At 42.5% G+C, this 25312-nt stretch overlaps 1 protein-coding gene across 1 annotated transcript; it reads left to right on the top strand.

Annotated features, from left to right (window-relative positions):
• The first annotated feature begins 10334 nt into the window (after positions 1–10334).
• Positions 10335–24562, top strand: LOC132589696 (olfactory receptor 2G3-like). The gene is made up of 3 exons (XM_060262426.1): positions 10335–10370; positions 12509–13456; positions 24452–24562. Exons 1-3 carry the CDS (start codon positions 10335–10337, stop codon positions 24560–24562), a joined length of 1095 nt encoding a protein of 364 aa, XP_060118409.1.
• Positions 24563–25312: the final 750 nt, after the last annotated feature.

Here is a 25312-nt window from a genome sequence, read left to right as displayed (position 1 = left end):
CATCTCTTCTCCGCTATGTGCAAAGAAATACCGCATTTGCTTTTTTGTTATGGTACGTATATTATATAATGGTGCAAGAATATTCTCATCGAAATCTATGTAAAATTTAATATGTTAAAGAAAAAATGATAAAGCTGTGGGTTTTTTTGTAATATAAGACAGATTAAGAAGAGGGACGAAGCATCATTCTCATGAAGGAGAGTACTCTCTGTTCCCAGATATGCGGATTTTTGAGTGTAGCCCAAATTTTAAAGCAAGTCAACATTTCCTTTTAAATGTTTTTTATTTAAAAAAATTGCAAAGGTTATGATCTTTTAAATTAAAAAGGCTAACAATTGATTGGAAATGGCACATCACTAGTTTTGGAAGGGTGGAAAACATCCCCACAGCTTTCTGAAGTTTAAAAGTGAGTCAGAAGCAACAGAAAAGGGGAAGGAATGGAAGAAGCATGTCCAAATGAAGCCAGCATCTACCTAGTAACTCAGAAGGGGGCTTCTGCTGTAAGGAACAGCTATCGAGACATTGTGACCAAGGTTGTAGGTATGTCTGAGACCCATCATGCTAGATCCTAAACTTGTCAATCCATTAAAAAAATGAAAAAAGTATTAAAGTTCTGAGGACTAAGCCAGATAGGACTAAATAGCTATGGAGAAGCTGGACTGATTTGAGCGTTATCTACCCTCCAGTCCCAAATTATCCGCAGCTGTAATCAATTATCATGTATCAGAAAAAAGTCTACCAGGATAGAACAGGCTTTAAAAAATGCTGTTCTGAGAACTATAGAGTGGAAGGCTTGAAGGAGAACAACTGTAATTTGGTGGGATCAGACTAAGATGGGAAGATTGCTTCTCAGAGATAAAGCTCACTGGGTAGGTGGCAGTTACAGAAGGAAGAGTGCTTGGAGAGGGAGGGTATTAGCTGAAAGCACTCTTTTCTGGGCAGCAGTCTGATCTACACACTCACCCCTCTACTATCTTATGTCCGTCCTAACTCCTGGAATGATGGGGAAGAATGAGCCATTGATTATACCTGAAGCAGAAATGGCAAAGGTGCAAACAATTGCTGTCTAGTGGTTGGTTATTCTGTCTTCTTCTGAGCCAGCTGAATGCTTCCATTATTATCCAAGGTGACAAATGGCTGGGGAATTTGGTGTCCTTCATGTCATCAAGATAACAGCTGACATTTCAATCACCATCTGCTGAGTTGAAGCCCATTCTAAGAATGAACTTAAAGTTCCAAAGGCAATGCACACAACTGAACATCCCATTTGGGTGATTTTGTCAATGTATCAGTGGTCCCATGACCAGAAGCCAGATAGAAATACTTTGAGTTGATTGGAAAACATCAGGATAGCAGATGTAACACTGCTATTCAGGGTTACCAATCTCCAGTTGAGGCCTGGATATCTCCTCCATACTACAGAGATCTGTTCCACTGGAGAAAATGGCTGCTTTGTGTGTGTGTGTGGTGGGGTGGATTCTAGGGCATTGTACCCCTCTGAGGTCCCTCCCCTCCCCAAACCTTTTCCAGGCTCCATCCTCAAATCTTCAGGAATTTCCCAAACTAGTGTTATGCCCAGGCCCCTGATCCCTCCTCCCTCCGAAGGACCAGTCTGGTACCTTGGAAAAGTGATGGCAGGCAACCTTCTTTCTTAGCATCTCATAGGGTCACTCACTCTAGACTCTTCCTTAGTCTGCAAATAGGATCAAATTAGGTCCTACAGTCACATGGGATATGTGCCATCAAACATTGACCAGAAGCTTGCCTGGGAAAACTGATCCTAAAGGTACATTGTGAAAAGGGTCTAGTTTCTGGCTGCTCCCTTCCCTCTTCAAATCCATCAGTGTCAAAGACTGACTTTTAAGAAAAGGCAGAAAACTAAGCAACCTTACCTGACCTTTCCTTACCTGGTTATCCTAAGTAAATACATAATAAAACCATTTTAATCTCATAACGCCCTTTGTAATGGTTTTCTTGTCCTGGCAAATAGACGTTATGAAACACAATAGACATTTTCACACTAAGGTTACATTGCACTTGCAGTTGCTAGGAAACTTATGAAGATTCTTTGCTCAGACACATTTGTGTTACTAGCTATCCCTTAAATGAATTAAGGCAGATCTGGAAATCTGAGCATCCCAATTAAAACTGAGTGAAAGTGCTGCTAGACACACAACCTGCTTCAGAGGAAGCCAGGTACCAGAGATCACTGATAAGGCACAGTAGTTAATTCTAAAACCCTTTCTATAAATACTGGGCTACTCTTCCATTGGGTTAACTACCTAACAAAGCATGGAGTCCTAAAGGCCTATAAGGGTGCAGGTCAGCAAACTGATGCCCCACACATTATCTGACAGCCAGGGAAAAAAGCCATACTTGAGAGTAAAGATAGATATTCCACAGTCAGATGCCATCATGTCTGCACCTGAGGCCACCTTTCCAACCCCTTTGGACCTAATACACACATAACAGTGATAGTCAATGGAAAGATACAACCATGGATTAAATACTCTCCCTTTTACATCTGCACAATCACCCCCACCACTCATGAGAAGAAATAGGAAAGTGACAATAGTCAAGAGGTGGGCAGAAGTAGAGAATGAGGTTGGCTGTGAACTTTGAATCTAGAGATTTCAGTTCTAATGATTTCAGCTACTTCTAGGATTTTAAATTCTCTCTTGTTTTCATCATCCTATCTTATCTGAGCCAATGGTCTTTCCCAAAGTGTTTGGTCTGCCTCCACCTCCCCCTCTTTCATAAAACAGAGATGACCCAGAAAGAAATGGGCCATCTCCCAGAGTGGCCCACTTTGGAAAGCTGACCAGAAGGAGAGGGGAAGTAAGTGGCAGTGGACAACAGCCAAAAGCCTAAAAATGGGCCTCCCTTCTCCCTGTTAACATCCACCTGTGAACAGAACAATGGGCAGGTGGCCAGACTTGAACATCAGAGGTATGCATCCTCCTGCAATCAGTAAATACACCTATCTGCTTTTCCTTTATTGTGCTTGTGACAAACCAATAGAATCAAAGAATATCTTTTACTGGATAAGTAACTGCAGAACTAAATAACCCAACACAGTGATTGTGTGTGTAAAGTACTATCAAGTTGTAGTCGAGGTATGGTGAACCCTCATGAGGTTGTCAAGGCAAGAGATGAGATGATTTTCCATTGCCTACTTCTACTTAGTAACCTTGGACTTCCTTGGTGGTCTTCTGTCCAACTAAACTGAGATGACTCTGCTTAGCTTCCAGGATCTAATGAGATCAGGCTAGACTGGGCCATCCAGGTCAGAGCAACAAAACTATTACCTCATTCCAATAGCATAAATAAAACAGAGTTGCACTTACCTGTAACTGCTGTGGTCTTCTGTGCAGGCGCACATAGGACTGTGTTGTTGCAGGCCAGCCATGGAGAAGAGCTAGCTTTTTCAATAGAAATTTTCTAGATTCCCATGAAGGATGCCCCCCCCCCTTACCAAGACCCTTCCTGTTCAAATGGTCATGTAGTGTGGGAGGGGGAAGCACTCATCCCTCAGTTCTCCTAAGCCACCATGAATATAAATATGCAGGTAAATATAAGGTAGACCACAGTGGGGAAAGGAAAGAGGAATGTGTGCCTGCCCAGAAGACCACTTGATGAACAGCAGTTACAGGTAAGAACAACCCTGTTTTCATATTCATGGCTTTTGTGCAGTTTCACATGGGAGATTAGCAAAAATAATTGTGTACTCACCGGAAGAGGGAATGGTCAGACTTAGCAAAGAATTGATTGCAGCACCACTGTTCCCACAGCTGCATCACTCCAAGATTGGATGTCCATTTCATAGTGCTTGACAAAGATCATTGGTGTAGACCATGTAGCAGCCTTGCAAACATCCTCCAGAGGCAGTGATGCCATGAAAGCTGTGAATGAGGCTTGTCCCCTACTAGTGTGTGCTGAGATGTCTAGAGGACATTGAACATCTGTGTGAATATAAGCTGTTTTAATTGTGGATACAATCTACCTGGAGATGGTCTGGACCAAAGTCTGGCACCTTTTGTTAGAACCCCCAAAATAAATAAACATGCCTACCAAGTCTAAATGAGTGTGTGCATCTCAAATAACATAGCAGGACTCTCTTCATGTCCAAAGTATGCAGCATATAGTCGGCTGTCGTTTGAGGGTTGGGAAGAAAGCAGGCAACACTATGTTTTGCTTCATATGAAACCTAGGGACAGCCTTAGAGAGGAAGTCAACATTAGTTCTAAGAACTGCTTTATCCTTGTGAAACTTCACATACAGGGGATTTCAGGACAGGGCCCCAACTCTCCCACCCATCGAGTTGATGTAATCACCACTAAGAAAACCATCTTGAAATAAATCCAGGAGACATCAGTAGTGTCCAAAGGCTCAAATGGTTTATGTGTAAGAGCATTTAGAACCAACACCATTGCTGCATGGGGTATACAGCTGGCAGATACAAATTATATTTCCCCTTCAGAAAATGCTTAGAGTCTGCATGACAACACAGAAGAACCCTGTATCTAGTCATGGTAACATGAAATAGCTGTGAGGTAAACCTTAATGGAAGAAGCAGCAAGACCATTATATTTAAGACTAAGCAAAAATTCAAAAACAGTTGCTAAAGGACAGGAAGAATGGTTACTCCCTTGAGTCTGACACCATGAGCAAAACCATTGCCCCACCCCCAGTCGGAATAATGAGATAGACACAGGTCTTATGGATGAAAGGGCCACTTTTATTCATTACAACATAAAGGCAAGGGCAAACATGGGTCAGGACAAGCCAGGGGTACTTGTCAGGCCACCTCCTTGACCTGTGCTTGGGCGAGCCCCAATGCCCCGGGTGTGAGCCGTCTTATGTGGCTCAGACCCGGCCGGCAAGGCCACATGATCCCCACTCACCTGAGCTCCACCCTCCTCCAAACCGTACAGCCTGGGATGTGGACAACTCACCATGTGACGGGATCCCTAGGCCCCCTGGATTTGGCCCTGGGCCTTACAGCTTAAGGGTTGCTCCAGGGAGGCCACACACCACAAAGGTGTGGTGCCACGGGTGCTCACCAATATCCAACAACAGGTGCCCAACAGTAAACAGCCAGTGACCAACCTAATTCACAGCACTGCCCTAGCCAATTGCCAGCACCCATCCATACCATTACAGGGTAGGCAAAAACACCCCCAACTTCCGAGGGGGCAATGGATGGCCCCCAGCCTTAGCGGCCAATGGCCACTCAGCTGGGAATTTTTACCAATATGATTTTTGCACTGAGTGCAGAACACAAGACCTCCTCCACTCTGAGTTCATTATCGATGTGGCTGAATCAGCCATGCCATGAAGTGCAAACAACAGAAAAACCACCTGAAGCAATGAAATTTACATGGAAATGTGTATAAATATGTTTTAGTGCAAGCTTAAATGAAACTTAAACAAAACTAAGGAACACTGAGCTTTCAACATATGTATTTTCCCACACAGTCTTTCAGTAACCCTGTAAATCGGCTTCCTTCGAGTAGATTTAGTTGTGGGTGAATGCTTTTTTCCTCAGTGCCTGACTCCTAACGATGTGGAGAGAGTAAGGAAAGTACCGCTTATGAATGGACGCCTCATGGTTTCGATCACTTCATCAGCCTCCTTCTCCTGATGTTACATGGAACCTCAGCTCAATTTTTTCAACATGGGTCTATTCATGCTCTCATTAGGAGAGCTGGCAGCAACCGGCAGCATTTCTGCAAAGAGAAATTCCAAGTATTGGGTCATTTTATCCCAAAGGAACATCTGATAACTGCTCATTAGTGATAGATGATTGACTACTTTCAGGCCAGTTGCTGCCAAAGAGTAGACTTTCCCTCCCAACAAGTCTGTCTTCCTCCCTTAGTTATCAGAAGAGGAAGAATAAGATCCATACCAGCCCTTAGGCAGAAGAACTTCAGTCATCATGGAGTTAGGCTTCAGGTATCGGAACAAGTAGACACAGATTATTTCACATGGTAGAGGTTTTCCAATTTTCTAGAGGAAGCTGGAATGGATGCTGGTCACCGTCAAGGCTTGCATCACTACTTCCTGAATGCCCTGAAGAAGAAGCAAGGCTACTGAGCCAGAGTCAGGTTCAAACAGCACCTTCATCAGAGGGTTCTTTGTTTGAGGTTCTGACTGTAAGTATTCTAAATTGGAAGCCTTTGCCATACAGATGAGTTGTTCCACATAAGGTTTCTTGGTATCAATAGGCGATACTGCTTGAGGGTCCCCAACTCCATCATCAGGCAAAGCCCTTGATGTCAGTTTGAAGCCCAGTTGGGAGACTTTATCAGCATCAACATCTGAGGCCGCAACGATCAAGTCAGAATCCCATCATCTACAGCATTTGGGAGGTCTATGACTCTCATCCAAGGAGAAACAAGAAGCGGGATGCCATGAACCCAAACCAGGGTTGTCCCGGTGTTTCCAAGACGATGGCACCATCATCAGCATGGGATAACTCAATGTCGAATGGCTCTGCTGCAATGGTGCCATCTTGAGGATGGAGTGTTAAGTTTCTTTGGCATCACGATAGTCAGTCAAAAGCTACCTTGATCAGGACTTTTGAAGTGGCGTGGATGGTTTCACTGTTTTATGCTTCCATGTCCTGGACTGTGTTCAATGCTTCTGAACTGTGGCCAGTGTTCCTGGTGTGGCGGTCCCTGGTTGGGAGAAACAGATGTGTGGCATTCATTCAGCCACTTCTTTGCCAACTTCAAAGCTTTCAGTGAACAAGATAAATGTTTGGTCTTTTCTGTCTCTTTTGGAGGGGTTCTGATGCAGCCATTGCATCCCCTAAGGGAACTGGAGGCTATTGTTTGGCAGATTTGGCAGTAACCAAAGCCAGTTCAGAGGGAGCCCGAAGGGCTTTTCCCTAAAGATTAGCCTTAATACAAGCCACCTCCCCTCTCTGGACTTTGGAGTCAAGTGTCGACATGCCTCACAGGATACAGTGTTATGTGCTTCACCAGGGATTTTTTTGTAGCAGGAACTCCTTTACATATTAGGTCACACACCCCTGATGTAGCCAATCCTCCAAGAGCTTACAAGGCTTTTAATGCAGGGCCTACTGTATGCTTCAGGAGGATTAGCTACATCAGGGGTGCGGCCAAATATGCAAAGGAGTTCCTGCTACAAAAAAATCCCTGTGCTTCACCAAGGCAGAGAAGGCACAATGTATGCTCATCTAATTGTGCCATCTTTGCCCTACATTCAATACATTTCTTTAAAAGGGCCATGTCTCAATTTAGGATTTTTCTACCTCAGAAACCATTATTTAATGGACATCTTAAGTGCAGATAAGCTGTTAAGCAATGCTCACAATGGTGGCAAAAAAGGAACTGAGGGTTGAGTGCTGGCTCCTCCCACATCACATGACTATTCAAATGGGAAGGGTCTGGATAAGGGAGGGGCCATCCCTCATGGGAATCTAGAAAATTCCTATTGAAATAGCTTGCTAGCTTTTCTTCATAGCTGGCCTGCAATAACGCAGTCCCATGTGGGACTGCACAGAAGTCATGAAGATGAACTGATCTTTATTCATTTCTGTATACACAGGTTTGCCTGTGATGCAGTTGCTTCCTTTGAGCAAGCAACCATGCCCAAACATTCTCTCCCACATTCTTCAGCATATATTCTATGCTCAGTTCACTGAGTTGTGCAATTTAGTTTACTCTGCAATCCTGCAATGACTTGTGTACAAGTATGTAGACCCACATAGATTTCTCTACCACTTGCAACCACCTGGATTCTGACCTGATTCTGTTAGGTTTGGAAATAAACATTTCTGGTCTCTCTATGCTTCCACTTGAGCTCAGTGCCCAAGAAATTTCAGTCTCGACAAGGGAGTAATTCTTAAAGCCAGAGAAGTCAGAATCCACACTGAGATCTTAAAATATAAAATTAAGGCTGATCCTTTGGAGACACCAAATTCCCAAGTGCTTCTCCTACTATTCTAAACTCTGTTCCTCCTTCTTATTCTCACCCATAAAGAAGGAGTAAAAATTACCTTTGACAGTAGTGTTTCAGCTCCAGCCACCAGATCTGAATGGATTTGTCTTTTGAATTATCAGGTATTTGCAGAACTCCAGGTAAAAATAATACTTTTTTATTACTTGAGTTAAGACCATGGGGGAAAGATGTAGTGGGTTTTCCTAGTCCATTTTAGAGGGGAAGTTGGAAGTCAACATTGAAAAACGTTTCTCAATTTGTACAATTCAAATGCCAGTCAACAACTACTTTGCACAACCAAAAAGGCAAATGAAGAACATTTGTTCAATGGATTAATGCACAGAAGTTTTCAGAATGCTTTATAACGTGTACTAGTGACAAATGAATCCCTATTTGTTGTGTTGTGTTTACTATGTCATCACTCAGTTCATGTATAGCACACAAGACACATATCTGATATATAACATGAATTTCTGGCAGCAAGTAGCTGACTGAATGAGTGTTCATGTTACCATCACAATATCTGAGAATCAGCTACAATTAATAATATCATGGTGCAGCTTTCCTTTGCTATATCACACAGCACACTGTTCCATTAGTTTAAACGACTCTTACATATATACATTTAGCATGCCAAGAAGTCAAGGGGTGCATTCACACGACACTAAATAATGTATTTTTGCTGTTCTTACACAATAAAAATCCAGTTGCAAAATGCCTTATATAGTGTAGTGTGAATGCACCCAAAGTATGGTTACCCTCCTTTTGGTTCTGCTCTGCTTGCAATTCCCATTTGTTATGCTTTCATTGACTCCATCCCTCCCAACTGTAATTTTTGGTGGTCACACAGGACACAGAAATAGCAGACAGAACTAACAGTAGGCTACCATACATTTAACAAAAAGCTTCTGCTTACTTTTTTAGAACAAAATAGCAAGCAATGGACTATCACTTTGAAAGTGGGGACTGATGGCACTTTCTGTAATTAAAGGAAAACTCTGAATGTATGGGCTTTTTTTTAATATAGTACCGGTGATCTCATTATACACAGTTGACTAGAAACAGAACTATGTGGGAGTCTTCTCCATACAGTCTTTATCTCCAGGCCTGATTGTGTAGTAGCATTTGCATCTAGTTCCTGGAATATAGTGCTATCTTTACTTCAGTAGCCTGAATTAAAAGAGTTATGACAATCTCACTATATAAGTAAGGGATTGATCCACAGAGGAGATTCAGGTTATCCAAACACCTGGGGCTTAGTTCAGTTTCCCTAATTGTAATGATTGAATTAAATAGTATTATAACCTACATCAATCTCTTAGCTGTGATCCAAATGCTGTAAATAGTGTACTATGACAATAGCGAGTGTTGTTAAGCAAACTGCCTTAAAAATAGGGTTCTGGGGAATTTAGCGTGGAGGGCAATCTGCCTTATAGTGAGATCAAAAACCTGTTTATACAGAAGGTGTCTGCTTTGGAACTTACCCAATAATGACACAATATAATATAATAATAAAGGTTTATTATGAAATAAAGACAAACATACAAGAGTATAAAGTCACACAACGCACATACAGTCCTAATAAAAGTAAGATAGAAATAGACAGGAGTACATACAAGGATTGACAAACAGGGTAATAATTACCTATTGTAGTCTTCAAGGAAAACTCCAATGGTGACAAAAATGAGATGGGGGATGAACCCTTAACTGATCAGGTATCGGGGTATGAGGTACTGTCAGATGAACACGTGTGGGGAGTTGGGTCAGAGGCCCTTAGGGGGTAGGAGGTGCAGGGGTCAGCTGGTACATGACCTCAGAGAAAGGGGAGGCTTCGCAATGACCATAAGAGCTGGACTTGTACGGTAGCCAATAGCCAGTTTATTAGAGGCACCTGATTGGATACCCATACCTGGCCAATGAGCGGACCTGGTCCTGGTTACCTGATTGGGTTTCCAGGTAACAATGTGCAAAAAGGGAGAGGCTCCAGGATGACAATTAGGGCAATGCATGGGTGAGGATATTGGGATGGAAGTGATTAACAAGCTATCAAGACTTATCTAAAGGTAACAATAGAGGGCCTAATTGTTGCCTAAGGTGACACCCGATTTATACAAAGAATTCTGGCTCTAGATGAAGATGTTCTTCCTCTTCTTTACTTCCATACTGGCACCATCTATTGTCTTGAGTTCTGTTAAATAAAAGCTTAAACAGTCTGGCAGGGTCTGTGCTTAAGAAAAGCTTGATTGCCTTATGCAAACGCCACAGCTGTTGCGTACGTGAGCCTTTCGCTTCGCTGTCATGGAGTCTGGTATTGCAGGAAGATGGTTGCTGGTGGTGTTAGCTTACCACAGTGGCTTTCGTGATTGATGCTGAAAGCCTCTTGCCCGGACAGTTCCTGGCAGCGCAACGTCTTCCACTGCAACGACCGAGATGGTGTATGCATGAAGCGGCTAGAAACCCATCTGTACTTGTGGCTAGCATTCTTCCGGAGATATAGAGTGCTGTTGTAATGCTGGGACTGTTAGTACTCACATAAGTCTCTTGTAACCTGGTAGATAAAAACCCACATTCTATAGCAGATGTGTGTAAGTCGAATCTCCAGACACTCTGGCAACCAAAATGGGTGATTACGATGTCCGTATATAACTGAAATTAGGGGTCTCTTAGTCATAGTATCATATAATCACCTCCCACAAGAATACTACCAGAACTGTGCGTTACAGAGATATTCATGAGTATCACCATCCCCTGTTTCTCCAACAAGAAAAAGCATGAGATGAAAGGCCGTAATGTCAGCATTGTCTGTGTCCTCTTCTCCAGTTGAGACATTGTTGCTTATAGATGACAGAGAAATGGCAAAGCATTGATATTATGATGTATATTTTACCAACAATATTATTTGGAGTCATTAATTGTAGTGGTGTCCATAAGGTTTTGTGTAAGAAGAGCCACAGATTTCAAGAATGTTCACAAGAACTGGAATGAAATTGCATTTGAACTCCATGTAGTGTACTGGCTGGACCTTAGATCTCAAGAGAAGTTAGCTGGAGTAGGAAAATGTCTTGAAAGTCATTCATTCCACACACAGTGGCACATCACAGAGATCTAGTGTAAATAAAAACTGTTTCCAGTTGCTTAGCCACTATTAAGTTGCAAAGTGATTGTCCTTTTCTTTCTTTTTTTTTGCAAGCTTTCATACTGAAAACAGAACTAACATTTCATTAGTTGTTTCTTCTTTTTTAATCTAAACATTCAGAAAACCAGGGAATAAAAGAGTGGGAAGAGTATCTTGGCCATCTGAAGTATCTTTTTTAGTCTCTTCCAGACACTAGCTTGGTGTGGCCAGAGGTATGAGCCTTTGAATAAAAGTCCATGGTTTGCAAACAGTGTCTTTAAAGAGCCAGCTACCGAATCCCAGACAAGCTCAATGCATAGTTTTTATATTGACTTCACCAATGTCCCACAGATGCTCATAAACCTGACCAGAAGGAAAACTCTCTCATCTGCGGGCTGTGCAACCAGGATGTATTTTTCTTTCAGGGAGAAAAGTGGGATGCGATAGTGGAAAGCGTCATCAAGTCATAGGTGATTATGGTGACCCTGTAAGGTTTTCAAAATGAGAAACTGAGGTGGTGTTCCATTGCCTGCCTCTCTGCAGCAACCCTGGACTTCATTGATGGTCTCCAATTCAAGTACTAACCAGGTCCAACCCTGCTAAGCTTCCATGATGAGATCAGGCTAGCTTAAACGATCCAGGTCAAGACAAAATGTAGGATGCAAATATTTAAATATAAATTTAGAAATTACATGAGAGTAGCCTAGTACCTAAAAGTTAATTATTAAGGTGAATATTCTTTAGCCATTTCATTTAAGAGAACAGCAAGAGAATTCAGAATAGGATCTCATCCTTTCCACTTTTCAGATCCATTTTGTTTAAATCCTTACAGTTAAAACCCACTTCTGGGACCAAGATCCATTTAAGACTTTGCCTTTTACTAAACTCTATTGCTTTTATCCCATTGTAGTGACAGTTTTCATTAATGTGGTGATAGTTTTCATTTTTCACACCAAACAACTGTGTTCTGTAGAAAGGAACAACCATGGAGTACAAAGTTGAATGAGATTGCTTTTTCAGCACCAATTAACATACATACATATATACAAAAGCCAGTTTGGTGTAGTGGTTAAGAACATAGACTCTCATTTGGGAGAAGCATATTTGATTCCCTAGTCCTCCATATGCAGCTGCTGGTGTGACCTTCGGTCAGTCACAAGTTCTCACAGAGCTGTTCTCTCAAGGGCAGTTCTCAAAAGAGCTCTCTCACCCCAACTACTTCACAGGGTGTCTGTTGTGGGGAGGGGAGGAGAAAAGAGATTGTAAGCTGCTCTGAGACTCCGAGTGAAGGGCAGGGTATAAATCCAAGCTCCTCCTTCTCCTCCTCTCAGACATGATGGATAATTAGTTACTGATTCTGCTGTTCATTTAATCAGTTTTTTTCTCTTTATCCTCACAGATTAAATAATACACATGGAAATGGTTAACAAAAATGAAACATTTGTGACTGAGTTCATATTTCTGGGCCTCTCCAGTCAACCAAGGGTCCAGATGATTCTCTTTTTTGTGTTTCTGGCTTTTTATTTGTTCTCAATGTTTGGAAATATCATCATCATCTTAGTTGTTGGAACTGACTTTCGACTTCATACCCCCATGTACTTTTTCCTAATCAATTTGTCCATCCTAGACATTTCTTATACCTCCACCAATGTCCCACAGATGCTCATAAACCTTCTGACCAGAAGGAAAACTATCTCATTTTGGGGCTGTGCAACCCAGATGTATTTTTCTCTGGCTTTTGGAATGACAGAGTGCTTTCTGCTTGGAGTCATGGCTTATGACCGATATGTGGCCATCTGTCAGCCTTTGCAATACACAGTCATCATGAATGGGAAGATCTGCATTCGGTTGGCTTCCTTTTGCTGGAGTAGCAGTTTAGTGAGCTCAATGATAATAAACACTTTCACTTTACAATTACCTTTCTGTGGTCTAAACATCTTGAACCATTACTTCTGTGAGGTACCAGCTGTGCTGACCTTGGTTTGCGCTGACACTTTCCTTACTGAGATGGTTGTCTTTGTTTTCAGTATAATTATAGTCTTCGTCCCCTTCCTGCTGATCATTGTCTCCTATGGCTACATTTTCAGAGCTGTTCTCCAGATACAAACTGCCAAAGGAAGGACTAAAGCATTCTCTACCTGTGCCTCCCATCTCATTGTAGTAGTCATATTTTTTGGGACAGCAATTTTCACTTATATGCGACCAAGTTTAAAATCTGCACAAGACAGGGATAAAGTGAGTGCAGTATTTTATACTATTATAATGCCAATGCTCAACCCTCTGATATATAGTCTGCGAAACAAGGATGTGAAGAGTAGCCTGAGAAGATCACTTACATTATTAAGAAGTTCTGGTGCCAGCAAACGAGTTCATGTGAGTTTGTGACCACAGTCCTGTGAATAGTTTTGCTCCTTTGGGATGACACAAGTCTGGCAGATCCTCTCCCTAACAGTGGAGAGAAGGGCATCAATTATTCCAAACTTCTATAAAGTAACTTCAAATGGGCTGAGAATCCTATCTCTTGTGGCACTCTGAGAGACTCCTTTTGGCTGAATGTCAGAGAGAAATATTTTATTCAGGAAACATGGAATGACCACTGCCTCAGTTGGCCATTTCCTTTATTTTATTATTTTATTAAAACATTTATATCCTTCCTTTCCTTGTGGTTTAAGGCAGCTTACAACAATTGTTTAAAACTTTTTCAGTTAAAATAATAAAGAGCAAACCCCATATATTTCTCCACCTCTTTAAAAAAAGCCTGCCATTCAAACAAGCAGCCCCCGCAGTGCTTCCTGGAGATCTCCAAGGTTTCTTCTTTACGATATATTTCACTAAAATATATTACATTAGAAAAACATGTGGTACAAAAAATATTATAAGTTCCTCAATGAGTGTATTTATTAGTAGATTTTGACATTGAAAGATCTATAAAATTCTTATGAGGTCATTCTAGCTTTTGGTCAGTATATTGAAAGCTTTGCTTTACTGTTGTTTATTATGTGCCTCAGAACCATCAAATCGATCTAACATAGATTAAATTTCATTTTTTAAACACAGTTTCTGATTTGGTTTTGAATTTTGCTAATAAACTGGTAGTCCTCAGTCTGAGAGACATCCAGCTGTCCTCAACCGTCTGGTGGAACTCTTTGTTGGATAATATCCATGCCCTGCAGGACTTGTTGGTGTTCCGCAGGCAGAGATGTTCCACCAGGTTGGTTGACGACCACGATGGTCCTCCATCTAGTCCAGCACTTCTCTTCCTCCCCCCCCTCCTCCAATGAGGCAATAACAGGAAATATCACCGTCAGACTTGCTTAGGCTGCTGTGAAATGTATTTTATGAATTATTTTAATTCAACATTTTGTAAAATTTTGTAATTTTTATCACTGTTGTATGCTACCCTGAACCCTGTTTTTCAGGAGAGGGCAGCCTTAAAGTAATAAATAAATAAATGGTTGTATCTCAGCACTTCTTTTTAGCAAAATGCTGCGCTAGTTGTCCTCTTAACCTCGTCCCTAGCCCCATCTGTCTGAGCCTTGACATTTATCTTTTTAAAAATTAATCAATGTACCAAAGGGGCATTAAATGTTCATGAGTCACAATGTTCTACTAATAAATAAAATACATCAACATAAACATTCTATTAAGAGAGAAAGTCAAGGGTTCCAAAAATAGAAATCATTTGCTATAAGATTTTAACCAACATTCTTTGTGGAGCATTAGGAGGGAGCGCTTAAAATAATGTGTGAATATATCCATGAATCCTATTCAGTCATTAATGAAATTGTACTATTTCACTACTATTGAAAATTAAATTATTAGCAATGAATGTGGGCTTTGAGAACATGTGCCTGCCTTACAGGGCATGCAGACGCAAAATATGCGCCCCCTTGCCCAGATTGTCCGGAGGTTTGGGCTGGGTTGCCATCAATATGCGGATGACACCCAGCTCTATCTGCTAATGGATGGCCGGCCTGGCTCCGCCCCGGGGAACCTGGATCGGGCCTTACAGGCTGTGGCGACGTGGCTCAGATTGAGTGGATTGAAGTTGAATCCAGCGAAGACAGAGGTCCTTTGTGTGGGTCGTGGCGCTCGGGGAGGGGAAATAGCTCTCCCAACTTTCGATGGCGCACCATTGGAACCAGCGCGCCAGGTAAAAAGTTTGGGTGTTTTACTGGAGCCTTCATTATCAATGGAGGCCCAGATAGCAGCCACTGCCAAGTCAGCATTCTTCCATCTGAAGCGGGCAAGGCAGTTGGCCCCCTTCCTGGAGCGCCGGGACCTCGCAACAGTGATCCATGCAACGGTCACCTCAAGATTGGACTACTGTAATGCCCTCTACTTGGGGCTACCTCTGTGCCGGACTCGGAAGCTACAGCTGGTGCAGAACGCGTCGGCCAGGCTACTGTTAGGGCTCTCGAAATGGGAGCACATACGGCCGGGGCTGCGCGGACTGCACTGGCTACCAATTATCTACCGAGTCCAGTACAAAGTGTTGGTTATCACCTTTAAAGCCCTATATGGCCGAGGACCAGCCTACCTAAGGGACCGTCTCTCCCCATATGAACCCCAGAGGGCACTGAGGTCAGTGGGTAAAAACAAAATGACCATCCCTGGGCCGAGAGAGGTCAAACTCCAACATACTAGAGTACGGGCCTTTTCAGCGGCTGCACCGGCATTGTGGAACCAGCTTCCGGAGGAGGTGCGGGCCCTGCGGGACCTCGGCCAGTTCCGCAGGGCCTGCAAGACCGCCCTTTTTAGGCAAGCTTATAACGACACTGACTGCTGAGTTGCCTGGTGTAAGAACCGCCATCTATAAGACTACCTAAACTGGCAGAACCAGCGCCATAACAGCTCAATCGCTGCCAGATACACTCATATATATCTAGGCTAACGAAAATCATGTATTTTAACTTAACTGACTGGTTTTTATGCTTAATTTTAATTGTTAAATTTAAAGTTTTATCATTTATGTTAATGTCTAAGTTGTTGTTAGCCGCCCTGAGCCGCCTAGGCGGGGAGGGCGGGATAGAAATAAAAGTTATTATTATTATATTATTATTATTAGTTTCATTGGGCACAGCGCACTGAAATAATTCACGCTGAAGTTTCAGAGCACAAGATTCTGGTGTCCGTTAAGAACGGTCTGTTATGAAGATGCATCTCTACAGGTGGTCAGAAACTGAAAGCCAAACATTCACCATTGCCACTTTCCAACCATCTGCCCTTCCAACTCATGTGCGTACTAATCACCGGTACTCCTGGGTTTCTTATATGGGTTCCAGGACACTCTGGTATCAGCACCGGATCCAAAATCAATGAACAATTTCTAATGCAGGCATGGCACCCAATCTTTGACACTCCTCCGCTACTAGGGTTGCCATCTTATGAAACTGACACTGTAACTATATAATTAGCCCTGTACAGATGGCATATACATGGGAAGGCCAGTGCTAATTCCAGGGAGGAGTAAGCACATTACTCAACCCCTACCTATATGCTTTTGTTGCAAATGGACACAGCACACATGTGCATACAGATGCAAAGGTTCAGTTCCCATAAGTGGAAATAATAGGGAATGAGTGGTTTCATTCACAGAGGTAGAGTCTTCTGTAGCTTTGACACATGTAAGCATGGAATGCATGTGGTCAGGGAAGAGGCCAGCAGACTTTGGTCTGAGTAGCTGATGCAGGGCATTCATTCCTCATTTTATGCATATTGGCCTTCCCATTAAATATGTTTTGTATCTAGAACCTTTAAAATGGTTTCATTTGCACCAGTTTGCAGGTTATCGCCTGTGCTGTGAGAAGCTTTACCTGTTCATTTCTCATTTGAAAATCAATGTTCGAAAATGTTCTGCATGATGTCTGTTATTAGTCAAGGACTGAGTCTTCTGTAGGATTCAGCCTTCTGGTGAATGTAACACTCTCTTGCCCCCCATAAGAAATTGAGAACCTGCTTTCTCATTAGTATTGGGGTGAGAAAAAAATCTCCATCCTATGCTAAGTTTCAGCCTAGGACAAAGCAGCCGTGTTCACACTGCTATTATGGCCAGAATATGGTATGAATTGGCTTTTGACAGACCAAGAGCAAATGTTTATAAACTGTGCTTGTGGTAGCATGCGAACTGTATTTATATTAAGTTTGAAACATGATAGTATGATATATACATACAACTACCTCAGCACAGTTGGTGTCAACTGCACAGCATAGACTTTTCTTCATTCATCATGTATTTGACAAGTCCTAGGAAATGTTGTAGCAACACATTTGCTCATCAACAAGAGCATGTAACTTTCTCTGACATGTTCATTTAATTGACAATAGGACTTTAAAAAATCATTTCTTGATACTACCACAACAAAAGGAATTGCCTACCCATCCCAGAATGAAAACTCAAGACCAATGTTCCCTCTAAGCTGCAGAGTCTTGTGAGCAAAAATTCTACTTTGTGAGCTACTGCATAAATTAGGGAGTTCTTGGGTCATCCTTCCTGATCTAAGACAAAAATGTGTGAGCTGGAGGCTAAAAACCTGTGAGCTAGCTCCCACTAATTCAGCTTAGAGGGAACACTGCTCAAGACACATATATTTGTGTTAAACTACATTTATTAAATTGATGCACAGGAACCTTGAATCCTGTTTTAACTTATACCCCTCCAACATGTGAGTCAAGTGTAAACTAGCCCACTGTAAGCTGCATGAGGGGCAACTCTGCCCTGGCTCAAAATTCAGCTCAGTTATTCCTGTTATCCCTTATTTTCATTGCCTGAACAAAAATCTTTGCTCAGAGATACTGATCCTCCCCACCCCCATGTCATACAGCAGCTGTGGTTCAGAGTAATGTCACAGAGCCCCCTCCCCGATAAGCCGCTGTTTGGAGCAAACTCCCTTTATCCTTAGATGTCTCTAGTGGTCTCCACATTTCCCTTCCTATCATTTTAACTTGCACATGCCTGCCACAAGAGGGAGCCCAGCCAGCCTAACTTAGATCCACTCTCCCCTTCTGCCAGCAATAAAGTCAGGCAGGTCCAGTTGCTGAGCCCTAAAAACTAATCATATTGCTCAGGAGAGAGGCAGACCCCATCAGGGCTTTTTTTTTTTGGAGCATGAAAACACAGGAATGTAGTTTTAGCTGCTTGATGTCAGGGGGTGAGGCCTAATATTCAAATGAGTTCCTTCTGGGCTTTTTCTACAAAAAAAGCCCTGGACTCCATCATCTCTGTACTGCTGATATAAGTCACTCAGTTATGACCCTTTTCACATTTGCAAGATGCTCCTGGGTGACTCCTGGTCCTGAAATGTTGACCGTTTTCGCACACAGCTCACCTCGCAGTCACAATCCTGTTCCCTCCGCAGCGTCTGGTCAGATTTCCCACCATCTGCTCCGAAGTTACAGGAAGTGCCGCAGCTTTTGTGTAGCAAACATAAACCGCTAAAACCCAGTTTACGTTTGCTACACAAAAGCCGTGGAACTTCCTGTAACTCCGGCGCAGATGGTGGGAAATCCGACAGACACTGTGGAGGGAACAGGATTGTGACTGCAAGGTAAGCTGTGTGCGAAAACAGTAGTTATTTTATACTGAAACCACTGTTGTCCCTGCATTTATCCCAGAGCAAAAATTTGCTTTTACACCAACTCGTGGCAGATCCAATATCGCATCCCCATTATATCAGGATATCTCGATGCTGGTTTTCTAGGGGTTAGTTGCCCACCTTTGCCTTGAGTCGGGATTAACTGAATGTGAAATCATACGGGGGTTTAATGTTCCATTTCCTCCTGCCAACTATCCTGCATTTTGATGATCCATTGCTTGTTGGCGCATGAACCGGTGATTCTCCCATGTCTTGAGTCCCCATAAATAAAATCTGGACCCTCCCTCCTCTTCTTTGTTCTCATCACACCACTGATAGCCCTTCTCCCCATTTGGCTGCTGTACGCAACAGCAATAATTGTAGCTGCTGCCACTGCTGGCTGATATTTGTGAGTGGTTTGCACCCTTGACCCTTTCAGAACATTTCAAATTTTGGGTAAGTGTGATGGTGATATGCTCATCAGGTAGCCCGATTGCAGTGCTGCCCCCCCCCCCATTTTATTTCCGGCTCTATGGTTCAACAGATATTGCTATAAGTGTGGCACTACTACTTTCAGTGTTTTCTGAGTTCAGGGCACTTCCAGCTCACAGCCAGTCCTTCCCTCCCCCATGAAAAATGACAGTACATGTGTGCATGGCTGGTGCTTTGTTGCCAAGCTTTCTTTACCCCCTGTTCTTTTTGTGCCATCCATTGTTAGCCCATCTGTGTGTTTGGCCACAGTACTTGCCAGCACTCACTCAAGCCTCTGCCACTGGTGGCTGACAATTGTCCACAGTGATGGGGTTGTCAGTCTCCAGGTGGGTCCTGGTGATCTCCAGCTTTTCCAACTGATCAGCTCCCCTGGAGAAAATGGCTGCTTCCAAGAGTGGACTCTATGGCATTGTACTGTGCTGAGGTCCCTCCCCTCCAGAAGCTGTTACTGGCCACTTTCATGCTGAAACTGACTGAACCTACTAGTACCCTAGTACAGGGATGTTGAAATAGGAGCTCAAACAAGTCAGAGTCCAGATAACAATCTGGGTCTGACCATACAATGCAAATTGCAGGCTCTCTGCAGCCTAAGTTTATATGTTGTTCCTTGCAGGGAAGGGAAAGGGGGCTGAACCTCAACTCCCACCCAATTTCACCACTCAGAACTCAGTTCCCTGCTTTGTTGTATTAGCATTCCAAACTAGAAAAGATTCCAAAGGAGAAGAGGCTGAAACTTTTACCATTTGGCTTGCCCCCCATAAGTTGTTTCAAAGCAAAAGCTAGCTTTCTTGCGAGGTTACAGCTTTGGATGTTCTCACCTTGCGGACGCAAGTGGAGCAGGATCCTGGCGGGCAGCCATGCTGGGCTGAAGCAATAGAACAAATCTAGAGTTCAGAAGCACCTTTAAGATCAACAAGGTTTTATTCAGGATGCTAGCTATCGTGCTAAAAGCACATCTCCTTGCTTCCATCCTGAATAAAACTTTATTGGTCTTAAAGGCGCTACTGGACTCCCAATTTGTTCAAAACTGATTAGCCTTTTTGTCTCCTCCCCCCCCCCTCCTTCCTTTGCTATCCTTTAAGTTAAAGAGTAGATGTCAGGAACTTTTGTGGGATTGTGAAATAGCATGGTCCAGGGAGGGGGCAGCATCTTGCACTTACTGAGATTTACAATGGCAGACTATACTGAAATCTTTCAACAAACCTACTAGAACAGCAGCAGTTCACATCAATGCAGTTCACGAGTGCAGGACACAATATAAACTGGGAAGAGAGTGAACATGACAATGTTAGCAACAAATTTGCATTCTCCACCCTCCCTCCCTCACCTATGCAGAAAACAGTGCTCCCTTTTCCCTATAATAGGAGGATCCTCCACACACACGCCCCCCCCCCCCCCAATGCTATGGTCTGCAGGCTAGCCTTTCACCCAAGCACATGTAAACACTGAGTCTGTTAATCCAGGCTGAGTTAGCAGGCCTTGCCTGCCTGGGATGGTCTCAGTTGATTACTTGGGATGGATTTACGATCCCTGGTTTTGGTCTCCCAGCTGGGAGATCAACCCAAAACAACAAATGACCCACATATTCCACATACACATTCCACAAATCTGTTTCAAAATTTAAAACAAAAACTGGGAATGTTTGTAAAGCAGCAAGGGTAAAGAAGGACATATCATGATTGAGCTTTTGTTCTCCCAGAGGCAGGAAGATTTTAGAGGCTGGGAAACAGATGAAGTCAATCAACAAACACAAAATAGACGAGTAAAACAGCACCACCATACGTTGCTCAAGAAGAATGTTATGCAGCTTGGTTGAAATGTGGGTTACTACCTCACAATGTAAATTGAAAACAAAGGAAACCAGAGCAGTTTAGTGTGACTCAAGCCATGTATAAAAATGGAGAGACTTAGGGGTGGACACGGGATTAGCTCTCCTCAGGAGTCGAACTGGAGCAACAAGCCAATGTGAAAAGGCCCTATGACATAAGGTCTCCTATATGCCCACTGTAAATTCCAGTTCATTTTGAACTCAGCCTTCTCGACCTTACCTTTTATTGTCATTTATTTCACTGTGTATATGTCTCTTATTTGTGGGCCTGTTATGTACTGGAGTGGCAACATGAAATGACTGCACTGAATTTACTGCTCCACAGTAGTTTTGCGGGCATCCGGGAAACTGTGTGTCTGCCTAACAACTCAGATGATTTGAACTCCATACAACAACCAATGAGCGGTTATGGTGCGAAGCTTGAACGCTGTGATTTGGTATGGACTCGGGGGGGGGGGCATTATTGGGGATGTATATAAGCAGGGTCTCAGCCCCGCTATGTTGTCTTTGTAGTATGTAGTCATCAATAAAGTAGTTCTGTGTGATCTACCAATGCATCGGAGCCAGTATATTTCAGGGCCATATGCAGCCAGGTAATGGTGATCTCAGGAGCCTAATTATGGTAATTAGCTAAATGTCCTCCCATGCTTGCAAATTAAAGGCCAAACCTACAAAATCATTCTTGCCCAGCTGAATAACCAGAACCAATAGGTGTGGGTGAATCTTCAAAAAGTGAATGAGATAGGTTAGCTGCTGGGTAGAAGACATCCCACAGTTTCTTTCCACTCCCTCCCCCCCACAAAGCACTGAGGCCCAATTGGAATTTGAAAAGGGGAGTAGTAGGTCCCATCCCCCCCTCATGACTGAATGTCCTTGAATTAAAACCCATATTGTATTTGTGTGTGTGTGTGAAATGGCTAGCACCCCAGCACCCATATCTAAGTTGGAGTTCTTTGAGGAGGTGAACAAAGCAGACCCAATATATGTTGTTTACCCTGACTTCCAGAAAGCTTTTGATAAAGTTCCTCATCAAAGGCTCCTAAGCAAGCTCAATAGTCATGGAGTAAAAGGACAAATCCTCTTGTGGATCAAAAATTGACTAATTAATAGGAAACAGAGAATGAGTATATACGCACAGTTTTTGCAGTGGAGGGTGACAAGCAGTGGGGTACCACAGGGCTCAGTATTGGGTCCAATGCTTTTTAACTTGTTCATTAATGATTTGGAGTTGGGAGGAAGCAGTGAAGTGCCTAAGGTTGTGGATGACACTAAATTGTTCAGGGTGGTAAGAACAAGAGAGGATTATGAGGTACTCCAAAGGGATCTGTCAAGGCTGGGCGAGTGGGTGTCAAAGTGGCAAATGATGTTCAATGTACTGACCCCTCCCTTACTAAGAAGCCTTTGATGAGGAACTTTATCAAAAGCTTTCTGGAAGTCAAGGTAGATAACATCTATTGGGTCTCCTTTTTCCACATGTTTGTTCACCCCCTCAAAGAACTCTAATAGGTTAGTGAGACAAGATCTTCCCTTACAGAACCCATGCAGAGTCATCCTCAATAACTTTTGTTCATCAATGTGACTACTAATTCTCTCTTTAATAACAGCTTCCACCACCTTTCCTGATATTGAAGTCAGACTGACTGGCCTGTAATTTCCCAGATCTCTTCTGGAACCCTTTTTAAAAATGGGGTGACATTTGCTACCTTCCAGTCCTCAAGAACAGTGGCAGATTTTAATGAAAGATTACATATTTTTGTCATGCTGCTGGCTGCTCCAAAGGTCTGCCATGAAGCACACTGTTTTGCCTTGCACTCTGGAGAGCTCAGCCTTGACCATCACCACCACAAAACAGTGTATGGTGGGCAAGTCTCATTGGCTTATGGTCTTCTGCAAGGGGATGGAGTACCAGAGAGCCAGGTGTTGAAGCAGCTTGTGAAAGGCTACATCTCCATAAGAGAGTAGGGTTGACCATCCACAGCAATCATTTCACCAACGACATGAGTGCTTCCTGTGCTCTCCACATAGCCTTTCTAGATGGCACTGTTGGCTTCCCCATGGAAATGACCTCTTCTTAACATCCCACAACCGACAACACCCTCATTGCACAGAGCCTTTTGTGGAGGGGCCCCCTGTTCCCTCTCTGCGTCTCCCTGCTGAGAAGACTTGAGCCTCTTCTTCTTCCAACTGGCTGCCGCTCTTTCCTCTGGTAGTGACATGGTGGGGTGCACTCTTTGCATATACCTGCAAAGGATGGAGGAGGTCAAGAGGAGGAGGACAACATTGGAAAGATAAAAGTCCACATCTGGTAAATCATGGATCCTTAGAATTCTATCAACATTTGATTACATGGCATACAGAAAATTGCATAGAGACTTATTTTTAGATGTTTGGAAATCATTTATAGAAATCTATGTACAGATTTGCCATCATTGTAGTTATAATTTTGTCTTGTATTTATGTATTTTTTATTTTTTTTAAAAAAATCGCTTAATTGTTGGATTTTAAGTTTCTTCTTTTTTCCTGTTCTTTTAAAAGAAATAAATAAGTTTTTTAAAATCTGAGAACTGTATATGTATAAATTCAAATGTATTTCCAATTTCTATATGTGAAAGTCACCCAATTGCAGCTTTGTGTATTATATTAATCATTAAGTACTCTGAAGATTATAATTGGGCCCCCATTGCAGTATATCATTAATAGAAGTAAATGCACCTGGGAGTGGATGCATTTCTGGGATATTCCACAGAATAGATCTCAGATTCAAATGTTTTCCCACAAGATTTGGTTTTTCTTTTATAGTTCCAAAGACAGTGGAATAAATGTGTGTTCGTAGATTGCTCTTAATGAAGCTTGTCTGCTAGTCACCTGAATACACTTGGATTTCCTCATGCCACTAGAAGGATTTTCCTATTTGTTTCTAATGGGAACAGCCATTCTTCTATCTGCTTGAAAAATACATGATATTTCTAAAATTTTGCCTATGCTATTGATCTAAAAGACAGTACATTAAGGAGTCTTCGCCAGTTCAGGGTGGTGGGGTGGAGAAAAATACTGCGGCTATGGATATGATGATTTAAATATAACACACTATTACTAATTGGAGGAACCTTTCACACCTCTACGTAGAGATAGTGTGACAAAGTATTTTTAAAAATTTAAAGAAATAAGAACCATTCAGAAAAGCAGTTTCGGAAGTTCATCAGAAAACCTGCAATGGTATCTGGAATTAATTACTAACAAGAGAAAGATTAAGGCAATCATTTTGAAATATTTTTCATTTAAGGGAACCTTTCTACAATGCTTGCCTGGTAAGAAACTATATATATGTGCCACTCAATCTTTGCATGCTGAGAAAAATTTCTAGGCACATTTTGGGATCCAATTGATGTAAGGCACTAACCAGGGCAGTTGGCCTGTACTATTGTCGCCTGTGCACTTTTTGAACTCACAAATTGCCTGCTCTTCTCATTGCAGGATAAAGTAGGTAGTGGTAGAAAAGCTGTTTTAGAAATAAGCTTGGCTGATGTTACTGACTTACTCATTGAGGAACCCAAAGGTTTCCTGGAACAAGGCTGGGAAACTTAGAGGATAGGAAATTTAGAACATTTAGATGAATTTGTGTTAATTTTATGCTTATTAGGCAGTGGTAATTAAGATGGCAAATATGATGATGCAGAAATCAGAAAATACAATATGTTTCCTTTGAACTAAATTGCATTGTCCTTGGTAGGATTTGCTTGAAAATAAAAAGGACTGCAGCACTAGAAATAAATTTATTTTGATGAATCAAGAGCAGTTGAATAGATCTTACTATTATAAGAAAAAGGAGAAAGTCTGCAACACAACAATGAAATAAAAGTTTGTCTGTGGCTTGTTAGGTGAAATGAATTTGCAGGAAAAGAGACTCCTTTCAGCTCAGAGGCCAGTTCTCCCAATCACTTGAGCCCATAAAAGCATATAGTTTTAGCCAGCAAAGAGCTGACTTTCAGTCATTATTTCCAGAAGCCAACCATATACACACTGATGAACACAGCACAGTTCATGTTTTGATGGCTAGTCTCTCCTGGGGGTGGGGGGAGGGGGAAGCAGGCTTCAGTGGAACTGACAGGCATGCATATGACTAGATCAGCAATATGACTGGAAGTCAGCACAGGGTGCTAAAGAAGAAGATATTGAATTTGTATCCTGCTGTTCACTCTGAATCTCAGAGTGTCAGACCAGCTCACAATCTCCTTTACCCTCCTCCCACACAACAAACACCCTGTGAGGTAGGTGGTGCTGAGAGAGTTCTCCAAGAAGCTATGACTGACCCAAGGCCATTCCAGCAGCTGCAAG

This window comes from Heteronotia binoei, chromosome 21, assembly GCF_032191835.1.
Source record: "Heteronotia binoei isolate CCM8104 ecotype False Entrance Well chromosome 21, APGP_CSIRO_Hbin_v1, whole genome shotgun sequence".
Classification (NCBI taxonomy): Eukaryota; Metazoa; Chordata; class Lepidosauria; order Squamata; family Gekkonidae; genus Heteronotia; species Heteronotia binoei.
The sequence above is the reverse complement of the archived record's forward strand: the minus strand, read 5'-3'. Positions and strand labels throughout refer to the sequence as shown.

Excerpts from the sequence above, each read along its gene's own strand:
- LOC132589696 (XM_060262426.1), top strand. The coding sequence starts at position 10,335 with ATGCTGAAAGCCTCTTGCCCGGACAGTTCCTGGCAG. Across the intron at positions 10,371-12,508 it reads GCCCGGACAGTTCCTGGCAG|AACAAAAATGAAACATTTGT; the intron begins CGCAACGTCTTC and ends ATGGAAATGGTT. Across the intron at positions 13,457-24,451 it reads GTGCCAGCAAACGAGTTCAT|GATAAAGTAGGTAGTGGTAG; the intron begins GTGAGTTTGTGA and ends TTCTCATTGCAG.